The sequence below is a fragment of the Castor canadensis genome, chromosome 6 (genome assembly GCF_047511655.1).
Source record: "Castor canadensis chromosome 6, mCasCan1.hap1v2, whole genome shotgun sequence".
Classification (NCBI taxonomy): Eukaryota; Metazoa; Chordata; class Mammalia; order Rodentia; family Castoridae; genus Castor; species Castor canadensis.
This window is the reverse complement of record NC_133391.1, coordinates 112,598,533-112,620,946: the sequence shown is the minus strand read 5'-3', so window position 1 is coordinate 112,620,946 and position 22,414 is coordinate 112,598,533. Positions and strand designations below refer to the sequence as shown.

The window sequence follows — 22,414 nt, the reverse complement described above, 5'->3', positions numbered from 1 at the left end:
AAATGGAGTCATATCTGCATTACAACATATTGTACATTAGGAAAGGAAAGAAAACTAGTATACTAGTTACCTATTGCCACCATAGTGTTGTATAACAAACAAGCCTAAACCTCATGATAAAAACAAATGCTTATTGCTTACATGTCTGGAGTCAGTTAGACAGCTATGGCAGAACTCACTCACCTGTATAGCTGGTTTTGCCTGGGCTATAGGTGCTCCACTCCATGGTCTCATCCTCCACTATGCTAACACAAGCATGCTATCACAGCAAAGGCAGAGATGTAAGAGCAAGCCCAATCACACAAGCACTTTTTAAGCCTCTGATTGCAGCACTTTTGCAAAATTCTATTGGGCAAACAAGTCAGTTTTTCCAACCTATACATGTACCTATACATGGATTACTAACATCACAACAGCTCTTATCCAAGTTCACAGTACTCAGAAGTCAATTCCATGATTTATTCACCATTAAGTGCTAGGTGCTGTACTTGGAACTACAGCTACAAAACCAAATAAGATGATCCTCAGGACCACTCTGAGGTTGGGAAAAAAATTAAACAAATAAATCAATACATTGTTAAAATAAATTTTAAAATTCAGTGTAAGTGTAACCACAGCTATTTTAATGAAGTGGTACAGAAATTAAATTGATGAAATCTTTTGTCTCCTTTACCTTAGATTTTATAGCTAATTTAATGAATTTTATTCTAACCAAATTTCCTCTTGATTCTGATGACATGAAGAGAAAGCTTCCTGAGATTCCCCAGTGCATAGAAATGTAGTCTCTCTAGGAGCAAAACTCGATCATCAGTTCTGTTACACTGGCAGAAAGTCATTTTGATTCTCCAGTGACTACTAAGTTATCCAGTTCAACCAAAAATTTTTATCTGTCTGCATGTGCAAGCTATTTTGGGGGGAACTCGTAGGAAAAAGACATCTAAACAAAGACACCTAAACAAAGATGGCTTAAAAAATGGCAGCTACCTTGAATAACTTACAGTTTAGTCTTACTTCCACATATCTGGAAAACAGAAACCACTCTAGGTGTTTTAGGTAATAAAAGGGAAATGGTTACAAAAGTGATAGGAGAAGTGAGATGAGATGCCAAACAGAGAACCATGGTTGGAGGGATAGATGGCTACAGAGCAGAAGCCAAAACCATGGTAGACCTGGTCTACAAGAGTCCCAAAGAAGATGCATTCATTCAGGGCAGAAAGGGGATGTACTCTAGTATCTGTCTTCTGCCTTGTCACCCTCCAGCCTCCCAGTTTATCCAGACTACTGGATGTGAGAGAAACAGGCAAGGTCTGGCACACTATATATCACTCACACAAGCATCTATGAGGCTTGCTTGGTGACTCATTTAAGGCCGAGTTCTATTTTATGTGTCAGAGTGAGCTGTGGCTCCATATAGTATGCTAATTGTTCTTTTTTAGTTTGGGGGCGTTATTTTATTTTCTGAGACAGGGTCTTGCTGTGTGGTCAGTCTGGCCTGGAACTCACTTTGTAGCTCAAGCTGACTTTGAACTCAGGATCATCCTGCTTCAGGCAAGTGCCATCACACCCGGCTTTAATTGTTCCTTCCATGTTTGATTTCCTTTGTTCCCTATAATTTGCATTTTAAGCCCCCCCCAAAAGATGCAAATATACTGAATCAGCTGAGAGTCACTGAATAGTGACTTTTAAAGTTGTGAATATTCACTTTTTTCAAAGAAAATCATATTCTGATGTGCATCACATAAAATTTATAAAAGCAAAGCTGTTCTGCTTAAAACACAGGCTGGGAACCTGGATCCCTCTCCAACCCAGGGCAGTCCTGTGAGGACCTGAAGATTCCCATGTCTAGTCTGCCTTGTTAATTTACAGCGGTATTGCATAGAAACATATCCAAACACCCTTTGTGTCTCTCCAGTGATCTCACTGTAGGCATATGGTGACCTATTTCATCTAGTGACTTTTGTGTAATGTGGCATTAAATGAAGCCTGGATAGATCTCCTATTAGACCTCAAAGAGAAGAGAGCTACGAGGACAGTTCAAATATCCAGGTCATTAGCTATAAATGGAACCATATTTGGTAAGAAATGACTTCAGCACATTTGGGAATAAAATGGTGGGTCGATATCCCAGTTCGTGGTAGATAGCTTCTTTTGAAATGAAAGTCTTTTAGACGTACATGATAGGGATAGAAGTATTCACTGGATCTTCTCCATTAGTGGAGATTATTACATAGGGAAAATTTTGCCACAGCTCTTCAAATATTTTTTTTCTCTAGTTAATCCATATCACTCTCAGGAGGCTCTGCCTAGGAGGAAGACTAATTATTTAATGTTCCTTCCATGTCTTTCCATTCCTACCTGGATATCTTTAAACCATCACACAGAATCCTTAGGGAGTGCAGAACAGAGGTGGGCAGACAGGGTGTTTAGAAACTGAACTGAATAAATTTTCCACAAAGTACACACCACCATCCTATATATAGCTCTGGACAGAGTTCCTGAGATGTGTTTTATTTCCATTAAAAACACACAGAAAAAAGCCTTTCAAACGTCTCAGGTTTTGATGGGAAAAAATTATTGGTCATTTCACGTTTTCAAGAAAAGCTCACAGAAACACAGGAAACCAGTTGCTCCCTGGACCACTTGATGCAGAACTTTCCTGGAGGGCGTCAGGATTGGTTCAACAAGGAATCCAGAGGGGCGTTAGGAGCCCATCCAAAAGACGTTCTTGTTAGAAAACAAGGCGGGGAGGAGACTGATGGTGTCCTAAAGCTGGCTGGCCTCTGACACTGTCTTCCTCCCTTTGGCCCTCTTCTCTCTGTCCTCTCTACCTGGTCCTCCTGCGTGCCTCTTCTTAGTCCTCAGCAACCCCTACGGCCCACTCCGGCTCTGCCCACCCCTAAACCTCTGGGCGCGCCAGAGCGGTGTCTGCGCCACCCCAGGACTCTGTCCCTTCCCGCGCCTTCTGGTCCCCACGTTCCCAGATCCCGCCGCCCCCACTCTTCCTGGCAAAAGGGGATCCCCGCCAAAAGGGCCGCCCCGGCCTCGGTCCTCCCCCGCCCTGGGGCGGCCGGACTATAAAGCGCTGGACGACGATCGCCCAGCCCAGCCCTGCGCCCAGCTCTGCGCGTGGCCAGGACGCGATCGCCCGCCGACGGCAGCCCGGACGCCGCGTCCCGCGCAGCACTGCCCGCGCCTTGCACTCGTCACCTGTGCAGCCTGCGGGGTCCCTGCCCTGGGACAGCGCGCCGCCTGGGGACATCGAGGCAGAGCAACGCCGCTGTCGCCCGCAAACCCATCAGGGAGTGGGAAGAGCCAACACCATGCTGGCCCCGCGCGGAGCCGCCTTCCTCCTCCTGCACCTGGCCCTGCAGCCGTGGCTGGGGGCCGGCGCCCAGGCCACTCCCCAGGGTAAGTGGGATCCCGCCGGCGCATGGCGACGGGCACCGGGTCCCTTCTCTGTGAAGCCCCCAGCGCACGCTGCTTGGCCCTCTGCTCCTGGGGCCTCGCCCAGCACATCTCTGTTCCTCTGGGGCCTGGAGCAAATCATACTGTGACTGGAAGTCGTGATTAGAGTCTAGGGTTTTCTAAAATTCGATTATCCAGTGATGAGACCAATTTCGCGGGGTGTGCAAAACTTATTTTCAGGCTATGAAAAGTCTTGGGGTTTACGTCAAAGCCTGCTACACGACGCTTGGATTTCTAACTCAGGTCTGGTGTCCTGTGAAATCCGAATTGAGTGAAACCAACCAGTTTCTGTCCTCTGAAGCCCTTTCCCTCCACTCAGCCCTTGGCGAAATTCTTCCACTCGGGCTGGGCAGAAGCAGTGTTCACCCAGAGTGGACATTGACACCCCTGAGAAAGGCTCGACATTACTTCATTGCTCTGCCTTCTGCCTTTCTGCTTGGACCTCCCCAAAAAATGTTCGATCCCCAAAAATAAGGTTCCACCCCCGCAGGAGCTGGCTTGATTTCTTGATACCTGAGATAAATATAAAGGGCTGAGAAGCTGGTCGTTTTCTATGAAAAGGTAAAAATTTAATACATAATTTGAAAACATACTTAGGGATACCCCTCAACCCTCTTTGTGACACGGGTACCCTAAGGCAGAAAGCTCTTAAGGTTAAACAGAATTTCTTGTAAAAACCAAAAGGAAGAAATGATTTAGCCAAGAAAAGAGCTTAGATCTTAGACTCTGATTGGCTATCCAGTGGTGACCTTCCTGTTTGAACTTGGCACCTGGGTTGATTTATTACTGACTAAGGAAATAAAATTGGAAGAGCACACAACTTGAGGTAAAAAATTGTTATTCCTCATGAAGCCAGAGCAAAGAATTCCTGAGAGGGGATTCTCAATCCCCCTTATCCCATCAGTGATTGCCCCTTTAAACTTTGCATTTCACCAAATAGCTTGTCTTGACTCAAGGCCAGGCAACCAGAATTGTGGTTTCAGGAGCTACTGTGCTGCTAATCTTACTTGGGGCTGAAATATTTGAAATGCTGTAGTCTGTAATATGCATTGTGCTCCGTGCTTCTAGGAAGGTAGGAGAGGAAGTTTTTAAACACAATTCAAGTGTTCTTATTGCATAAGTTATTTGGCAGATTTGAATTTGGGTATAATCATTTCCTAATATATAAATTCTTGACATCTGAGCACACAACTTCATGGTGTACCTTGCAAATGAATTCTGCTTCTTAGATCTGACAGTTTTATGGAGACTTAAGCTCAGTCTATAACCTAAATTATCTGGTTAATTTAGTTGCAGTAGATGGTCTGATTAAATCAAATTTCTGATAGACTCTTTTATTGAGTTTTCTAGTCTGCAATTGTCAGCTCAACTGGATAATTTGCTAATCTCCTTTTTCCTCTGAACTGCATTGCTAGTCCTAAATTAGATGTATTCAATTTACATTCCATAATACTTGGGCTCATTGGTAGCAGTAATTTCACCCTTAACACTAGAGAGTTGTGCTTGGATCCTGGTACTTTGACTAAAACGTAATAACATTAATAGAAAATGGTAGTGTCTCATTTCCTTTTCAAAACACTCTCTAAAGTCATTACTAACTAAATCCCCACTCTGCCTCTTGAGAGAGCAGCAAATGGATCAAATGAACCACACAGATTGAAATACAGCAGCGTTAGCCTGAGTTAAGCTATGGATCTGATCAAAGTTGAAACGAGTATCAGGAGTACCAGGAGTTTAGTTTTGAGTGCATTTCCCATACCTTGAACACATCTCTTTTCTGAAGATGCCTTCAGAAAATTTAAACTTTCCAATTCCCTGGAAATTAAAAAAAAAATAAGATACCTCTTTTGAAATCCAGTAAGCAGCTGTCTTCACATTTGGAGACAGAGAGCACTAGAAGGAACACATGTAGTCTTAAATTCATTACTGCATTAAGTTCTCTGGCTCATAGAAAAGCATCAGTATAGAGACAGTTTGAAGATAAATTGTCTTTTAAAAAGAAGAGAAATTCTTGAGTAGCTGAATTTTTTCCTGCTCGTTTGAAAACTTTTATTCAGTTGTTCCTACAAAAGCAATATCTGTTCGCTTAAAAAAATTGATTAAGAAAGAAAAAGAATTTGCATAACCAAGAGAGTGCTCCTTCTCATATTAACGTGTAGCTGTCTTTTATTTTAAATCTTCTCCTATGCAAATATACATTTCAAACGAGATCATGTTATGCTTATAGTTCTATAATATTTTTTCACTTTGTCATGAACATCTTTTCATATGTGAAGGTATTTAGATACATTTTTAAAGAATACGGTATTCTGATTTTTTTGAAGGATCGAAATTAATTTAGCAGGTTTGTAATACAGGACACAAGTTATTGCCAGTATTTTGATATTATAAATAGTAATTTATTGAACAATTGAAGTGCCACAGGATGGCTTGGGTTGGCACTAACCATCCCGTTTAACCTGTCAAGTCCTTCCTTCTTTGGTAAGGATAGTTTATGTTCTCATGTTAAAGTACTATGCTAAGAGAGCCTGTCTCTTCCATTTTAACCTAATTCCTTCCTAAACAGAAATTCTACAATTGCCATTGATGGCAAATATCCTTGTACCTAAATCATCTACTATCTTATCTATTATTTCCTTAGGATAAATTCCTGTAAGTAGAATTGCTAGGTCAAAGGACATTTGTGTTTTAGGGTCTTTGATACTGTTATTTAAACAGTCTTCAAATAGCTAAGGTGTGGCTTGAGTGGTAGAGCTCTTGCCTAGCAAATGCAAGGCTCTGAATTCAAACTCCAGTAGCGACAAAATAAATAGATAGATAGATAGATAGATAGATAGATAGAGATAGATAGATGATAGATAGATATAGACACCCAGACAAACTGTTTTCAAGACATTTATACAGATCTAAATCTTACCAAGCAGTATACAAGAGGACCCATTTCTCTGAATACAACAGTTGTGTATTATTGTATTTATGATTTTTCTAATTTGATAGTGAAAATATCTTACTATTTATTATTTAAGTTAACAATTCCTTCACCATTAAACAAGCAGATGAACTTTTTATTAATATACTTATTGATAATTTGTAATTCTTTTTCTGTAAATTGCCTCCTCACCATCCTTATCCATTTTTTCTATTAGGATGCTTGTCATTTTATTGATTTGTAAGAGTTCATTATAAATTATCAATATCACCCTTTTAGTAACCGGATTATTGTATCTGAGAGAGTTCTAGGTGCTGAAGTTCCTGCATGCCATGGAATTATTCAAACAATATTTGCATAAAAAGATTCTGAGCAACTTCTATTGAGTATTTCCCAAATTTGGCCTTTGCCTTTTAAGTGGCTCCAGGCAGCCTCTCTCACAGCTTAGTCTTACAAAGCTTTTTTGAGAAAGTGCTGCTTACTTGCCTGAATGCATCATGTACAAATACAGATGCAGATTTTAGTTACTGTAGACCAACTTTATCCATCAGGATACAGTTGAGAAATAGAAACCACATCATTTTGTTTTGTTTCTACAATGGGGTTGTTTTAACAGAAAAATATTGGAGAGTCATAAAATCACAGATGTAACACTTAGGTTGTACAAAGGTGGCAAGTTATTTCACTGATACTGTATCTACCACCACACCCATGCTTTCTGCTGCATTCCCTGTCATTTATCACTGCCCAGGAAAATGAAATTGGCTCTAGTCAGGGAGGTAGGTAAGGGACCCAATGATGGAAATTCACTGCTTGAGGACATGAGAAAACAATGAGCTGGATGCTGTTGCCTGTCTCCCTTGGACTTGAAGCATTTATGCTTTTCCTAGTGAGTATTTTCAGAGCCACTAGTCTAGCCAAATCCAATTTTGTATTTGCAAATTCAGTCTTACTCTTGAGGTCTATGACTGGTGATAAATATTGTACTGTGTTTCTTCTGCTTATCCATCCACTAAAATGTGACAGGAAAGAACTGGTAGTTTTAGCAATGTGAAAAAAATGATACAAGACTAATTGACATTATTATGTAGCTTATTGCCAAATTCCCCCCGCCAAAAAAACATGTCTGCCCCAAAATTAATCTTTCATTGACCAACCCCTTTACCTCTTCTCCCCAGTCTTTGACCTGCTGCCCTCCTCCAGTCAGAGGCTGAACCCAGGTGCTCTGCAGCCAGTCCTGACAGACCCCATGCTGAGTGAGCTGTATGTGATCTCTACCTTCAAACTGCAGACTAAAAGTTCAGCCACCATCTTCGGCCTCTACTCCTCAACTGACAGTAGTAAATATTTTGAATTTATAGTGATGGGGCGCTTAAACAAAGGTAAGCAAAACTACAGAGATTATTTTCTTAAAACTTCCCTTGTCCTATCCCAGGACTTGGTGTTCACTTTCCTAAAGATGGCTCCCTCGTACCATTTTAATTTCACCCATTGTTCATGTCATTTTCGATGCCACATTATTCCTATTGTATGTCATTGGCAGGGTCATTGGAGGGTGATACTGGAAGAAAGAATGAAGAATTGCTCATGCAAAGATGCAGTTTGACATTGTCCCATCTTCATGTTACTCTGAATCTAGCTCAGGAAGAGATGAGACCAGGATAATTACACCACTGTCTTAATCAGCCTTGGTTGCCATAACAAAATATCACAGGCAGCTTAAACAATACACATTTATTTCTCACAGTTCTGGGGTCTTGAAAGTCTAAGTTCAAGGTGCTGGCAGGTATGGTTCCTGGTAAGGGCCCATTCCTGACTTGCGGATGGTCTTTTCACTATATCCTCATGAGGTAGGATACACTTTCTCATCTCTCTTCTTCTAAGAGCATGAGTCCCAGTGTGAGGGCTCCACCCTTAGGGCCTAATCTAAACCCCCAAAGGCTCCACCTCCAAATACCATCACATTGGAGATTAGGAGTTCAGTATATGAATTTCATGAAAAGAGCACAAGCATTCAGCCCCTAACAGCCCCTGCCACCATCCTTACATTCACTTGGATATCATGGCTGAGCAGATCTAGCTCCCAGCTCTGCAAGCGCCTTGCTGTCCTTGAAGGAAAAAAGACTTCTCAGCCAGCAGGAGCAGCTTTTCTGCCATTTCATGCCGGTTTACGCAGGTCCGTTACCTCTGACCCCTGCTGTCATCTGTTTGACTGTGGAAGGAAGGCCCCTACAAGTACTGAGAAATAACTTCCAAGGAGAAAGGTCACGATTTTTCATCTTCTTCCCTCCACCCGTGCCCTGGGGACAACACCTGTTCCTGTTTATTGAGGATTGTGACAGATATGTGTTCTGCTGCCTCATGCATTTAATAAAATAGGAGGGCTGGTCCTTCTGCATGAGCTTTATATTCATTTCACTTGCTTTAAAAGGAGACAATTCCTAGTGCCTTAGAGTTTCTCTTAGATCTGTTCATAACTGAACCCTTAAATCTTTCAGCTCTTAGCTTTCCTAGGACTGTAGAATTAAAGCAAAAAGAATAGGACTGTAACCCTTCTTTTAGGTGAAATTCCAACACTCCCCTTCCCCTCCTACTCACTCCCAAGCCTACTTCCTCAGGGCTGCGGTGAGGTTGCAGACAATGGAGTCTGGGGACATGGTCAGTGAATCTGCCAACCATTCCTGCTCCCTTTGCCCTATTTTCTGCCCTGCTGAAAAGTGACTAGACCCATCTCTCTGCCCCATTTGCCTCATATCTATCAAAGGAGTTACTTCATCTTCCTACAACCTAGCTACTCAGCTTTGCTCTGTGAAGATCATTGCTCTTCATCTATAGGTCAACAGCTTCTTACCAAATTATTTTGGACACATGGGAAAGATTTTTTCTTTCAGCTCAACTTAATGGCTAGACGGTCCTCTCTGTAGAGTGAAAAACTCTGCTCTTAGCTTTTTACCCTCACTGCATCTCCCCTTCTATTTCTACATGGGCCCATCTGTGAATTCATTGTGCAAAGTCTATGGCACCAGGAAAAATGAGGACACCACTACTCCTGAGCTGATTCTCTCCATTTACTCTGTAAAGACAAGAGTAACACTAGATATATTGGCAGATAGATAAATGAGTAAGGGGATTGTTGGTGTGTTTCCCCTGAAGAATCACCAGTGATGTGAGGCAGCTGTGAATACCAGCTGATCAACAGTTTGGGGGAGAAGATGAAAGGGTTGATAAACACCTTCTGTATGGTTTTGGTTGTAAATGTTCCCCAAACGCCAAAGTACTAAAAGCTTTGTCCCAGCCTGTGGCATTATTGGGAGCTGGTGGAACATTTAATAGGTTGGGCTTAGTTGGAAGAACTTAGGTCCTGGGGGCATGTCTTGAAAAGGATATTGGGACTCTAGCCCCTTCCTCTTTCTTTTACTTTCTGGCTTCCATGAGGTGAGCAGTTTTGTTCCATCATGCACCATGATATTCTGCCTTGCCACAGGCCCAAAAGCAATGGAGCCAACTGACTATAGACATTCAAGACTCATCTCAAACACCTTCTCACAGTTTTCCTTATATGACTTTGTAACTCTTAAAGAAGACACTAATCTTAGTTTACCTTGTATTTGAATTATGTCCAGGTCTTCTCTCCAAACAGTTATAGGCTTCCTTCAGGCAGGGACTAACTGTTCCTTAACTTATGTTTGTACCTGCTGCACCACTTTGCATGTACTGCAGTGCAGTAAGCACAGGGTCTTGAACATAGTAGTTCATGAGCAGATTGACTAGAATATAAATGGAGCCTGAGAAGAGTAGACTTTGTTAAAAACAAACGTACGCCATGGTGAAAATTCGGAAATTACAGTGTCTGGTACAACTTAGCCTAAGGGCAGGAGATGTCCAATGGCTCGTAATAGTGTTTCTGAAGCCTTCAGGCTAAGGAGAAGTACAGATTGAGAGATGGGAGTTTAGAAACTAACATTCTGGACCCAGCAATGAGTGGGAAGATGAGGGGCCTCAAACAATAATAACATTTATGGAGTCCTTACAATGTGCCAACTATGCCAAAGGCTTGACACTCGTTTTCCTTTTAACTTTCAAAATACTTCTATGTAGTATCCTTGAATGAGCACAATAAGCACAATTTTAAAGTGGTTATATGCAGAAGATGGAAAGAATTTTAAATTTTTCATGAAACTGTAATAATTAGGACAGAAAAATTGAGTCAAATTAGTGACTCACATATAACATAATAAAAGGGATTTTTTTAGCTATGTTCAGAATAAGGAAGAACTAAATTCACTTCCTGGAATATATAATGCAGGATTAACAGATGACTGACATAAGTCATATCAGCTCTTTTGCTTCTGTCTTAGACATCAAATGAAAAGCTCTTCAAATGGTCAAGAATAGCAGAAGAAAACAAAATCCCAGCTAGATAAGGATGTAGTTAATTTGCATATTTATTTATATATTGGGGTGTTCGGTGAAGAAAGTGATAGTGGAGCCACTGTCAATAACATTTAGAAATCACGGAGAACAGACTGGAGAGAGGCTCATATTTCCCTTTTTATAAAGAAAGGAAAGGGAGAGTCTGAAAACCATAGGCTGGTGAACTTTAGGACAAACCTCCAGAGGTTTATGGCATATTCATGTATTTTAGGATTGCTTGGAAAAGAAATCTGGGATTTTTGAAGATAAAAATGGGTTTACTAAGAATAAGTCACACCAAACTATTTTTTCAGTAAAATTTCTTAGTCAATCAAAAACATGTTGTAGAGAATAATGTATCTTGACTTTGAAAATAATTTTATGCCACTTAAACACCTCATTACACCTTTCTGAACAATATAAAAAAGAATGAGCTAGACAATAGTACTGCTAAGTGTAATAAGTTGCCATATAGCCAAGTATTTAGAGGGTTTTTGACAAGGCTCTGTCTTGAGCATTAAACTTTTTAACATAGTAACTTAAGTGTAGATAGACAGCATTTTATTGTGTTTACAATTAACACAAAGCTGGAAAACTGAGTCACTAATATTTACAAGATGACACAATAGGCCACAATCAGATAAAACTTAATAAGCATCACTGTAAATCCATCCACTAGGAGTGAAAAGTAAATTACAGAAGTGCAGGATCTGAGAGGGCTAAACTAAGAGCTGTAGTTAACATTAAGAGCCAGAAAGTGCTGAGCACAGTGTGGACACATTAATGGACACTCAAAAATATTGCTGAATGAATGAATGAGCAGATACTACGAGGCAGCTATTTTTAAATGACTCCTTAGCTTTCATTAATGGATATGTGTGGCTAAATTAAGGGAAATAATAGTCCCACTGTGTTCTCCATGTCTAAGCCACATCTATAATACTGTATCTAGTCCTGGACACATTTCACAGGGATACTGTCACATCAGAGACTACCTTGAAAAAAGAATCTATTTAGACCTAATTTTTTTTTATCACATCCAAGTTGAAAAGTTAAAGGAACTAGAAAAATAAAGGAGTCAGACAAAAGACCAGATAGATATGAAAGTTGCCTTAAAGTATTTGAAGAAAGACATTTGAAATGAGAAACAGATTAAATCCGTCTATAGCTCTGAAAAATAAAATTAGGACCAATTGGTGAAAGTCAGAGGAAACAGTTATTGGCTCTATATTAGGAAAATCATGGAGAGCTATCCAAAAGTGAAATGGGCTTCTCTGCAAAATAATGAGTTCCTTGTTACCGGAAATGTGCTGGTAGAGGCTGCGCTTTTATTGAAGAGATTTGTGAAGTGAGATATTAAGCTGGATGACTTATAATGCTAATATTCTGTGATTCAACTAAGGCTAGAAAGGCTCCATGGGTGCTTAGGACATTGCCATGCAGCTCCTCCTGTAACATGACCTTTGGATTCTGTGCACCTCACTGCCTTGTCACTTGCCACACGGTCATGTGCTATGATGAGTCTCATAATTTTTCAAAACATAAAGCCCTCTGCAGACGTTTAATATAACTGCTGCACTTCTGTTCACTGGTTCATTTCTTTGCTCTGTGTGTGTGTGTATTCTACAAGCTTTACATTTGTTCAAACTATTATAAGAAAATTTGGGAACACGCCTGCATTTATCACAGCTAGGAGTCACCCAGAGTATTTTTAGGAAAAGCATTTTGATGATTTACCTTTTGTATGTATTTCCAAAGTACTGAAGTTACCATGACCTAGTCAATAAGCCGTAAAGATAAATTAGCAAAGACAAACAAGAATACCTCTCACAAAAGACATTAATAGAAAGGAGACATTTTTTAAAATGTAATTTGCTTTAGAAGAAGAAGAAAAGTTGACAGTGATAGTTTTCATTATATATTTAAAAGTGCCAAGGAGCAAAGCTATTTGCCAAGCAAAGCAGAAAGTTTGTACTACCTTCATCAGTGTGCTGCCTGCAGACCAGGTCACTCTGCATTTCTGTGTCCAAGCAGACAAAATACTATCATTTCCAGTTTTGGGTTTTTTTTTTTAACCCTGGTGCCCTACTTCTTTACATGTAAGCCAACGTTTCATAATATTTTTGAGTACAAGGTCCACTTTTCAAAAGTCACCTTTTGAAACTTCTGTCTTGAGATACAGTCTTCCCGTCCCCATTGCTTGGGTTTGCTTTTACTGTCTGCCAGTCACTGACAAGGCAGTTAATCAGGCCAGGCGGTGGGCTTCCTGTGTAAGTCTGGTACTCAGCTTTGGACAGAGTCACAGAATCAGGCCAAATACATAAATATGTAAGTTTAGAGGGAAAGGATTTTTATAAATAAACCAGTAGAAAGTACATCCACATTTTTAAAAAGATATGACAAAGTCCATGGTGAACACATGAATACTGTATTTTGTCATTCCATAAATAGTTGTATTGTCACTCTCAGGTGATAAGGTATAGAAGGAAATTAGTAAGAAGTAGACGTGGCAATCTGCAGAGTCATTGAAGTGGCAGGATAAGGATAAGGAGTTTAGACATTATTTAGAAACCACTGGGGAGTCAATGAAGGATTTCATTTGCTTATCTGTGTGCTCATTGAGAAATTAATCAGAACAATCCTATAAAGTCCCCAAAATCTGTGCAGAATGAGGCCTACCCTGGGAAGATGAGCCAGGTTCTAACCAAGAAGCCCGGGGCAGAGCAGAGGCAGAGATGCCATCTGCCAGAGGAGCACCGTGGGCCAACAGCCTTCCATTCAGGCCAGTGTGACTGCATCCTTTGTCCTGGGCCTGCAATATTAAGCAGGCCAAATCCCCAAGCACATTTGATGAGCTGGTGGTGAGTGAAAATCATGCATGTGTGCTGAATGTGCAGCAGCTGAAGAAACAGAATTGTACCCTTTTCCTCAGAGTGGTGCTCCCTGTGGTGGTGACGAGGCAGGGTGTGGTAGACTCAGGAGGTGTGGCTGTTCTAAAATGCAGGGCTGGCTCCTCACTCCTTGTTGGGTGCTGGGATGGTGCCCTTAACTTCCTCTGCAGTATTTTCCTGTTTTGATCCTTCTGCTCTGTGTGTATTGGGCTGAGAAAGGGTGACATGAGCCCTGGAAAAAGGACACAGGTCTGACCTGTCCCTCTCCCTGCAAAGCTGCATTCTGGGAAGGCTGGGGAAGCTCCCACTTGGCAGACTGCAGGGCTCCATAGATCAGTGTTTTTGACTGTTTCCAGACTCAATATGACCAATGTGAACACGTTGAGTTTACTGAGCAGGTGCTGTCTGCCCTCTGGTAGTTTCTCTGCTCTGAGAATATAATAAGTGTAGCGGCAGTGAAGTAAAGAATTTGCAACAAAAAAGAAAAATGAAAAATGGGAGCCATAAGAGAAACGAGAATTATTGAATCAAGTATGAAGAATGGTAAAAGTTAAGTCATTTGATAATTTCTCTGCTAACAGACATTGTGAAGATGGAAGTTCCCATGATTCTCCTTTCTTTTTTTTTTTTTCTTGTGCTGTTGTCACAAGATCTGGGAGTGTGAGGCATTTGTCAGTGTTGCATTGCAACAAAAAGCAAGGCAAGAAGTCCAGAATCCCCTAGTGAGAACAGGGACACAGTAGTATGATCTGCTACAAGGAATAAGATGTTGAACTGCTACTCTAAACTTTTCTGTTTTCCATATGAAAAGCTTGAAATGCAATCATTCAATTATTCACTGAAAGTTCATATTTGCAACATGTGATGTGCACCTGTTATATATAAAGTACCTACTGGGAACTCTCTATAAAATCCAACTCAGCTCTTCAGTCAAGAAGACTGTACACTCAAAGGGCCTGTTAAAATGGCAGCATGCCTAAGAAAAGGTTTCCTTTGAATTGTATAGAAATCTTAGTTTGGGGAAGAAAATCAAGAGAATTTGTTTTGTCAGGGATGGTGGCACATATCTCAAAGATACAGTCTTAAGATCCTATCTCAAAAACAAGCTGGGAGTGGTGGCTCAAGCCTGTGGTCCCACCTAACCTAGAGGATTGCAGTCCGAGCTGGTCTGGGCAAAGTTAGCATGAGACCCTATCTGAAAAACTAAAAGCAAAAGGACAGGGTGTGGTTCAGGTGGTAGAGCATGCATGAGCCCTGAGTCCAGTACTAGCACTGCCAAAAACAGTATTTAAGTCCCTATGTACATCTTCTTAAACTGTTAATTTTGAGAACAGGCGTAGGGACTATAGCTAGAAGGATGGGATATTGGATACATGTGTGTGACTAATTCAAGTTTGGTGGTCCAAGTGGTATTTTTATTGGCCTATAAAAACTACAGGTATTTGAAAACCTGTTCCAAATTGGAAAATAATTGAAGTAAAAAATTGAATTTGTGCTTATGTTTGGGATATATTTCTCCCTTTTTAGTTACTCCAGATGCCTCTGATTAATTTCCAGCCTATGCAGCTTCTATTATAAATTCTCAACAATTGACATTAAATAAAAGGCAAAAATTATGTCATATCCCAGATTAGAAATAAACCTTAAGAATTCCTTCTCATGTCGATTTCCCTCCATCTACCATTTTCTGTCTTTTCATAGCATATTTATTTAAGTCTTTCTGATATTTTACTTCAGGAAACCTAGCATTGGACTGAAATCACAGCCTGTCCTTTTGGCTGGTCTGTCTTGTCAGGTCTTACCAGTTCTTTTCTTTCCGGATGCACATGGTGGGGACCACATAGACGTAACGGAAGATCTATCTGACACCTCCTGGCATCTCTTTACCTCACAGAACCCGATGCCAGCTCGCTCTCTCTAGTTTCTCCAGTTCATGGTCAAAAGGAAAATCAAATCTAGTAAGAGTTAAAAGGGTGTAGGAAAATGAACATAGAAAGTTTAATGTGGAAAAAGTAAAATATATCCTGAGTTTCACAGTAATGACTATTTTCTTTGGTGATACTGCAACATAAACATATATTCTTGGCTATGTAGTGCATGTGGCAGCAGCAAGTTGGCATTTCTACTCTACAGAAAAGTATTGGAAGAAATACAATCCATGTTATTTGCTCAGGTAACACAGATTGACCGCAATAGCATTTTGGTGAATGTGTACATTTCTTTTTTACTTTTTAATACATAAATAATTGATGTTTCTAGGATGTGAGGGTGATCTGGTTGCAACATCTGTCACCTCAATGATTGCTAAGGTTGATTCAGCTGATCTAGCTGGGTAGGCATGTATCCCCTTCCTCCCTTACCACCCCATGTGCCTCCTTCCTGAAACTGTGCATTCAGCCAAAGAGGATGACCTTGCCTGATAGAGGAAGACCATTCTCTGGTCAAGGATATACAAGTAGCTACACTTCCCTGCTAGAATCTCCAGACAAGCTCTCATAAGTCATGAGTGTTTCTTATAGAAAAAGTAGACAATGAAAATGAGCAAGAGAAGAAAAACAAATCACACATCAAGCACCCAGCAATTACCAAACCAATGTTGACATAGCTTCTTCTAATTTTCTCTATACATGTGTGTGTATATATATATATACTTGTATTTATACATACACATATATATGTTCATGTATGATTACATACATTCACAGACTTTTTTTCTGAATGAAACTGTACTGACATAACCTTCTTTTCTTTTTCACTTAACCAAATATCAGCAATATCTTTTTGTTCTTTTAATAGGCAACTATTTCTTAGTGGCCTATTTGATGATTATATCATAATTTAAGTAGCCAATCCTTTCTTTTCAGTTTTCATGTGTGCCAAGTGTTTATTATAATAAATATTTCTGAAATGCACATTCTTATCTACACATCTTATCCTCCTCATCCCCCTCCCTTCTTCTTTTTCCACCTCAGTTTCAAATTCCAGGAGTGGCCTTAGATCTGTACATGTTCAAGGTTCTGGTGCACATCACTAATTTTCCCTCCAGATCAGTTCTGTCAGTTTAAGGCCTTCCTTCCCTGGGGTAGCCAAAGGCGTTGACTCAGACCTTTGGAGCTGCAATTAGGTGTTTCATACAGCAGTTATTCAGCAATATTTGTAATCAGCCTCAACCTTGTTCCCAGAGTTGTTTCTGATAACAGATTTTTGGTTTGGAAATGGTACCTGTGAATGGATTTAGAGGTATATTGGTAGACTCACTAAAATCTTGGAAGCAAAGCACTTTGGTCTTTCTAGCAAACCCTAGCCGGTGGGCTCCACTCACAAAAAGTTAGCTTCAGGACCAGGTATTAGCTTAACACCCAATATATTCAGGACAATAATGGAGTCAAAAGGAGGCTGAAAACAAGAATTTTTAAATCCATATGAATTTTCACTTACTAAGCATAAGATTGATTGCTTCATGCCTAGGGAAAAAAAAGATGATCTGCCTCTTGGTCCTTCTCCCTTTGCTATCTAAGCAATGTTAAATTTAGGGAAGGGCTGCTATGGGCCATATGACAGATTACACCCACTTTGACATATGCTTACAGCCACCTACCCATGTCTAGCAGTCCATTAGTCATGGAATAAACCACACTTCAAATTCTAGTCCTGCTACTTACAGTGTCCTTGAGCAGCTCCCTATCTGAGCGTCCCTCATCTGTAGTTATCCAGCCTCACAGGGTTGCAGTGAGGAGAAATGAAGTATCTACAGCAACTAAGGAGAGCCCTCAGCCCCACATGTGGCAGTGTTCCACACAGTAAATGTGAATCCAAACCCTCAGGAACTGACTTGGACTTTGGTTTATTTCCTGCTGGGGTTCTGCTTGCTCACTGTGTTTATCACTATCTGAAGGTGTATTGCTCATTTTCAGATTTGCTAGTATTGGGTGTCTGTCCATCAGCACAAAACATCCTCAGGAAGTGAGTGGGTTCCCGTGCTAGTGCTTTGCCATGCCAAGAACAGGGCCTGGCACACAGAAGTTCAATATTCTGTGACTCTTTCCAGTGACCTAGCCCTGTGACCAGCAGGCCACTCAACACAGAACCAGCCTCCTTCCCCTTCTCACTCCATTCATTAATCTGTGCCCGTTGCAGCCGTCCTCCGTTACCTGAAGAACGATGGGAAGATCCATTTGGTGGTTTTCAACAACCTGCAGCTGGCTGACGGGAGGCGGCACAGGATCCTCCTACGGTTGACCAACTTACAGCGAGGGGCTGGCTCAGTAGAGCTCTACGTGGACTGCACCCAGGTGGAGTCCATCCATAATCTGCCCAGAGCCTTTTCTGGTCTCTCCCAGAATCCTGAGTCCACTGAATTGAGAACGTTCCAAAGGAAGGCACAGGTAGGATCCGGAAAACCATTTTCCAAAGTTATAAGATGGACTGCCAAGGCCTTGGGGGTACAGAGGTGTATGCTGGGGAAAATGTTGTCAGTCCATTCTTGTTCCGCATCAGTGGGTCCAATGACACTACATATTGGGACCAGTGAGGGAACTTGCCAAACACCTGCTAGAGGGCCACCTTCAAGACAGGTTAATCAGGAACTGTGGGCCTGGTGCCTACACATCAGTATTTTTTTAAATAGTGATTCTAATATGAAGCCAAAATTGAGAACTTCTGCTTTTAGAAAGTACACCCTTTGAAGTCATCTTTTCCAATTGTAAAGTTAGAAAGGAGTAAGCACAACTAAAATAATTATCTTTGCAAAATAGAATTATCGATTTCATTCTTTCTATGAAGTTATTATTCATTAGTTTTTAATAAGAATGGTGGAAACTGCCAAACATAGGAACAGTTTTCACAGGTCTTGGCAGGACATCTAAATTAGTTTCATGTGGTCTTGAAAAAAGTCTATCACCTCTGCGTTTTGTTTTATGCCATGTTAATGTTATTTCTGTTATTATATCATTATACTTGCATTGAAATTGCAAGTATACCTTTTTTTATTTTTTGCAATGCTGGGGAGGAACCCAGGGCCTTACCCATGATAGGCAAGGTCTATCACTGAGCTATATCTCCAGCTCTTGGTTTTTTGAGACAGGGACTATGTGACCAGGCTGGCCTTGAACCAGTAATCTTATTGCCTCAGCATCCTATATGCTGGGATCACAGGCCTACACCACCACGCTTGAACATAGATTTCTTTTAGAATTTTTGTGCTAGGAGATGCTTTATTTCCTATAAAGAGCTAGTATTCTTTGTTCTTTCCAATAACATATCTGGTCATAGTTCTTGAATTTTATATAGTATAGAATTATGCCAAAATCAGTAACCATGTTCATCTGCTATGGTTTATTGTTTTCTTCTGTCCCTTGACCCTTATTTTTCATTTCTATTTTATTATTTCATTATATGTGCCTTAGTTACAAGCTGCTCTGTACCCTTTGTACAAAGAAGCAGGTGTAAGCAATGATTTTCATTACAAGTAGGATTGCAGTGAGGTTTTAGATAGTGATATAAAAACTATGAATCTGATCCCAGAATTTTGTGCTTGAACAACAGGAAACATTTTAAGCAGAAATTCCAAGAAAGTCAAAATCTAAGGGGCTTTGTTGTTAGTGGTTTTATTTTGGTATTGCAGAGAGCCATATAAAGAGATGGGGGAGGGGTGTGGTTTTTGTTTTTGCTTTTTGTTTGTTTGGTTGGTTTTCATGAGACAGGGTCTTGCTATGTAGTCCAGGCTGACCTCAAATTCACAATACTACTGTCTCAACTTCCCAGATGCTGGGATTACAGGTATGAACCACCATACCCAGCTAGAGAGATTTTTTAAATGTGGATTTATATAGAGAATAATTAATGAAAAGTATGGTTAACTTTACTTCTCAACCTCCAAAATAGCCCAAGAAATCAGAATGACATTCAGAAATTGTGTCACTGACCATTTCAGAAATTAGCATCCACAGCCAAATAAGTCAGTTTTCTAAAAGTCAGGACTCAGCCTTGACAAGATTACCAGAAACTACACTCATTGGAATTTTCTCAAAAGCTTCGCCTCCTTGGACTATCAGCAGGGACCACAGAGGCTCGGTCTTCATAGTTGAATAGTTATTCACTCAAGCAGTTAATTGGTCACAAATAGGCCCATTCTAGGCATTCAGATACTGTGGGGGGCGGGCAGAAGCAGTTGTGGTTCGCACTTTCATACAGTGCATAGTCCCACATCCAACACAGTGCCTGTTACCTAGCATGTGTTGCATAAATCTTAGCTAAATTGAAAAGTAGAATTCCTCTGAAAATCCTTAGCCTACTCATTTCTAAAATAATAAAGATGACTTTACATTAGCCGTTAACACAAACTTTTTTCTGTCATATCTAGATATAACAAAAATGAGTACAAGTAAAAATTACAGGATAAAGGGATAAGGAAATTGACTTTGTGACTGACAACGAATGATTGCTATCTGCCGGTCATGTAAAAATTCAGTGCCAACTACCAAATGATCATAGAATATACTGCTTATTCATTCTTATAGTCCAAGGAAATCAAAGGCTTTGCAAAAACCTAGAGTCAAGATATCTTAAAAACACTACTGTTTAAAATTGAGATCAATATCTTATTACAGTCTAAGCTCCATAAACAAATTCCAGACAGTTCTTAAGGGATTCCTGCCACAAAATAACTCAGTCACCATAGAGGAAAACAGCCTTTCCTTCTGTCAGCTACCTTGATGGCCAAGTTGGATGCCAGTAATTTCCTAGGGAACTGGCTACTTCTATATTTGCTTCAGTCCAAAGGGTAGGGCTGACAGGGTTTAGGAAAATGTGAACCTGCAGAATTACATAAGATACCACCATCTAAGTGTACAAGACTACTCTGTTATAAAAACTGAGTCTGCAAGCACATTGGCTTCGAACAGTGGCAGCAATCTGTGGTATGCATGTGGTTTTTTTCCAGGACTTCTTAGAAGAGCTGAAGCTGGTGGTGCGGGGCTCACTGTTCCAGGTTGCCAGCCTGCAAGACTGCTTTCTGCAGCAGAGTGAGCCACTGGCTGCCACAAGCACAGGTATGGGCTCTCATGGGCAGTTTGCACATTATCACCAACCCAGACAAATGCCTAGATCCCTGAGTGGCCTAGGTCCCATCACCCAGAGGGGACTGTCATCAGAACCCCCTCCCCCCCACACACACACAGAATGCATCTTCAGAAGTCATGATGTTATGCAAAGTGCAGAGCCAGGAATCTTTTTCTTATACTTCTTTACAATTCACATGAATTTGAACTAACTAACAGTGGAATTGTTAGCATTATTTTGTTAGATGAGCTAGCTAAATTACCCCAAATTAAATATAGTTACCCAAGGCTTTTTAATTACCTTGTCCTGATGATTCTCTGGGGAGTCATTTGGCTTGGACTGTCATTGGCTAAATTTTCCTAACCTTTTGCTATTCCAACAGGGGACTTTAATCGACAGTTCTTGGGTCAAATGACACAACTAAACCAGCTACTGGGAGAGGTGAAGGATCTTCTGAGACAACAGGTAACAAACAGGACCTACCATGAGAAAAGCTCAGGTCGTATCAGAGCAGCTCTCTGTGCTGGGAGAGCTGTGGGCCTGCACAGACAGGGAGGGAGGTGGCCTGGGGTCGAATGTCAAGTGGCCCCACACAGCCCACCACCCCAGGGATCAGCTAGAAGGGCTCTGCAAATGGGGACATGCTTTCAATAAATATGCCATGGTTGCTGGTAGAGGGAAGCTGTCAAAAGCTGCTTGAAGTGCAAGAAGTGTTTCTTCAGCATCTACACATGAATTCTTTCATTCCTGGACTATATCAGCTATTCCTTTTCAATCGTTTTTTCCCCTTTTCATGTCTAAAGGTCAAGGAAACATCATTTTTGCGAAACACCATCGCAGAATGCCAGGCTTGTGGTAAGTGCTTGACCAGCTTATTCTGGGTAGGATGATGCAGACCCACGGAGGGCCTGAGGCAAGGCCATGGCACTGCAGCTCTGCATAGAGTTGGAGGAAAGGGAAGGGACGAAAAGTTCATTGGGAAACCAAATTTCATTTTGTATCCTATAAATTCCCCAGTGGTGAATGAGTCTATGGAGTATTGTTTTTTTTCTAGGTCCTCTCAGCTTTCAGTCTCCAACCCCAAACACACTGGTGCCCCCGGCACCCCCAGCACCTCCAACTCGCCCACCACGCCGGTGTGACTCCAACCCATGTTTCCGAGGTGTCCGATGTACTGACACCAGAGATGGCTTCCAGTGTGGGCCCTGCCCTGAGGGTTACACGGGGAACGGAATCACGTGCTCTGATGTTGATGAGGTAAAGTTCAGCTGGACTCCCTGAGGGTAGGGGCTCCTTATGTGTTCATAGTGGCCTACAGCTTCTAGAAAGAGATGGCTTAGGTTGCCCTCGAGGCTCCATTAAAAACTCTTTCTTTACAAATCCTTGGAGACCCTGTGACACATGAGTGGTCAGAGGAGGCACAACACACAGATGTGGCCTTATTTGTCACTTCTCCTCTGTCTCCAATTTTCTACCAGTTCATATTGCTACAGTGCTGCAATGGTGGTAACATAAGCAATGTGTATCAGAAATTTGCTCTTCCCATGCTTTTGCAAAGGGGGGAGGGGAGGACTTGGGTAAGCATGTATTTCAGGAGTCATAACAACTTTCTTCAGGCTTCTTAAAGCAGAGCAACAGAGGGAATCTCACACCCACA

The 22,414-nt window shown here is 41.1% G+C and overlaps 1 protein-coding gene across 1 annotated transcript in view; it reads left to right on the top strand.

Annotated features, from left to right (window-relative positions):
- Window positions 1–3,078: 3,078 nt before the first annotated feature.
- The window catches only part of Thbs4 (thrombospondin 4), a 40,706-nt gene continuing 21,370 nt past the window's right edge, over window positions 3,079–22,414 (top strand). The window contains exons 1-7 of the mRNA XM_020155078.2: window positions 3,079–3,408; window positions 7,573–7,776; window positions 17,836–18,083; window positions 20,639–20,747; window positions 21,140–21,222; window positions 21,561–21,612; window positions 21,812–22,014. Coding sequence (XP_020010667.1) covers window positions 3,321–3,408; window positions 7,573–7,776; window positions 17,836–18,083; window positions 20,639–20,747; window positions 21,140–21,222; window positions 21,561–21,612; window positions 21,812–22,014 — 987 coding nt within the window. The 5' untranslated portion in view covers window positions 3,079–3,320. The remainder of the gene's footprint in view (window positions 3,409–7,572; window positions 7,777–17,835; window positions 18,084–20,638; window positions 20,748–21,139; window positions 21,223–21,560; window positions 21,613–21,811; window positions 22,015–22,414) is intronic.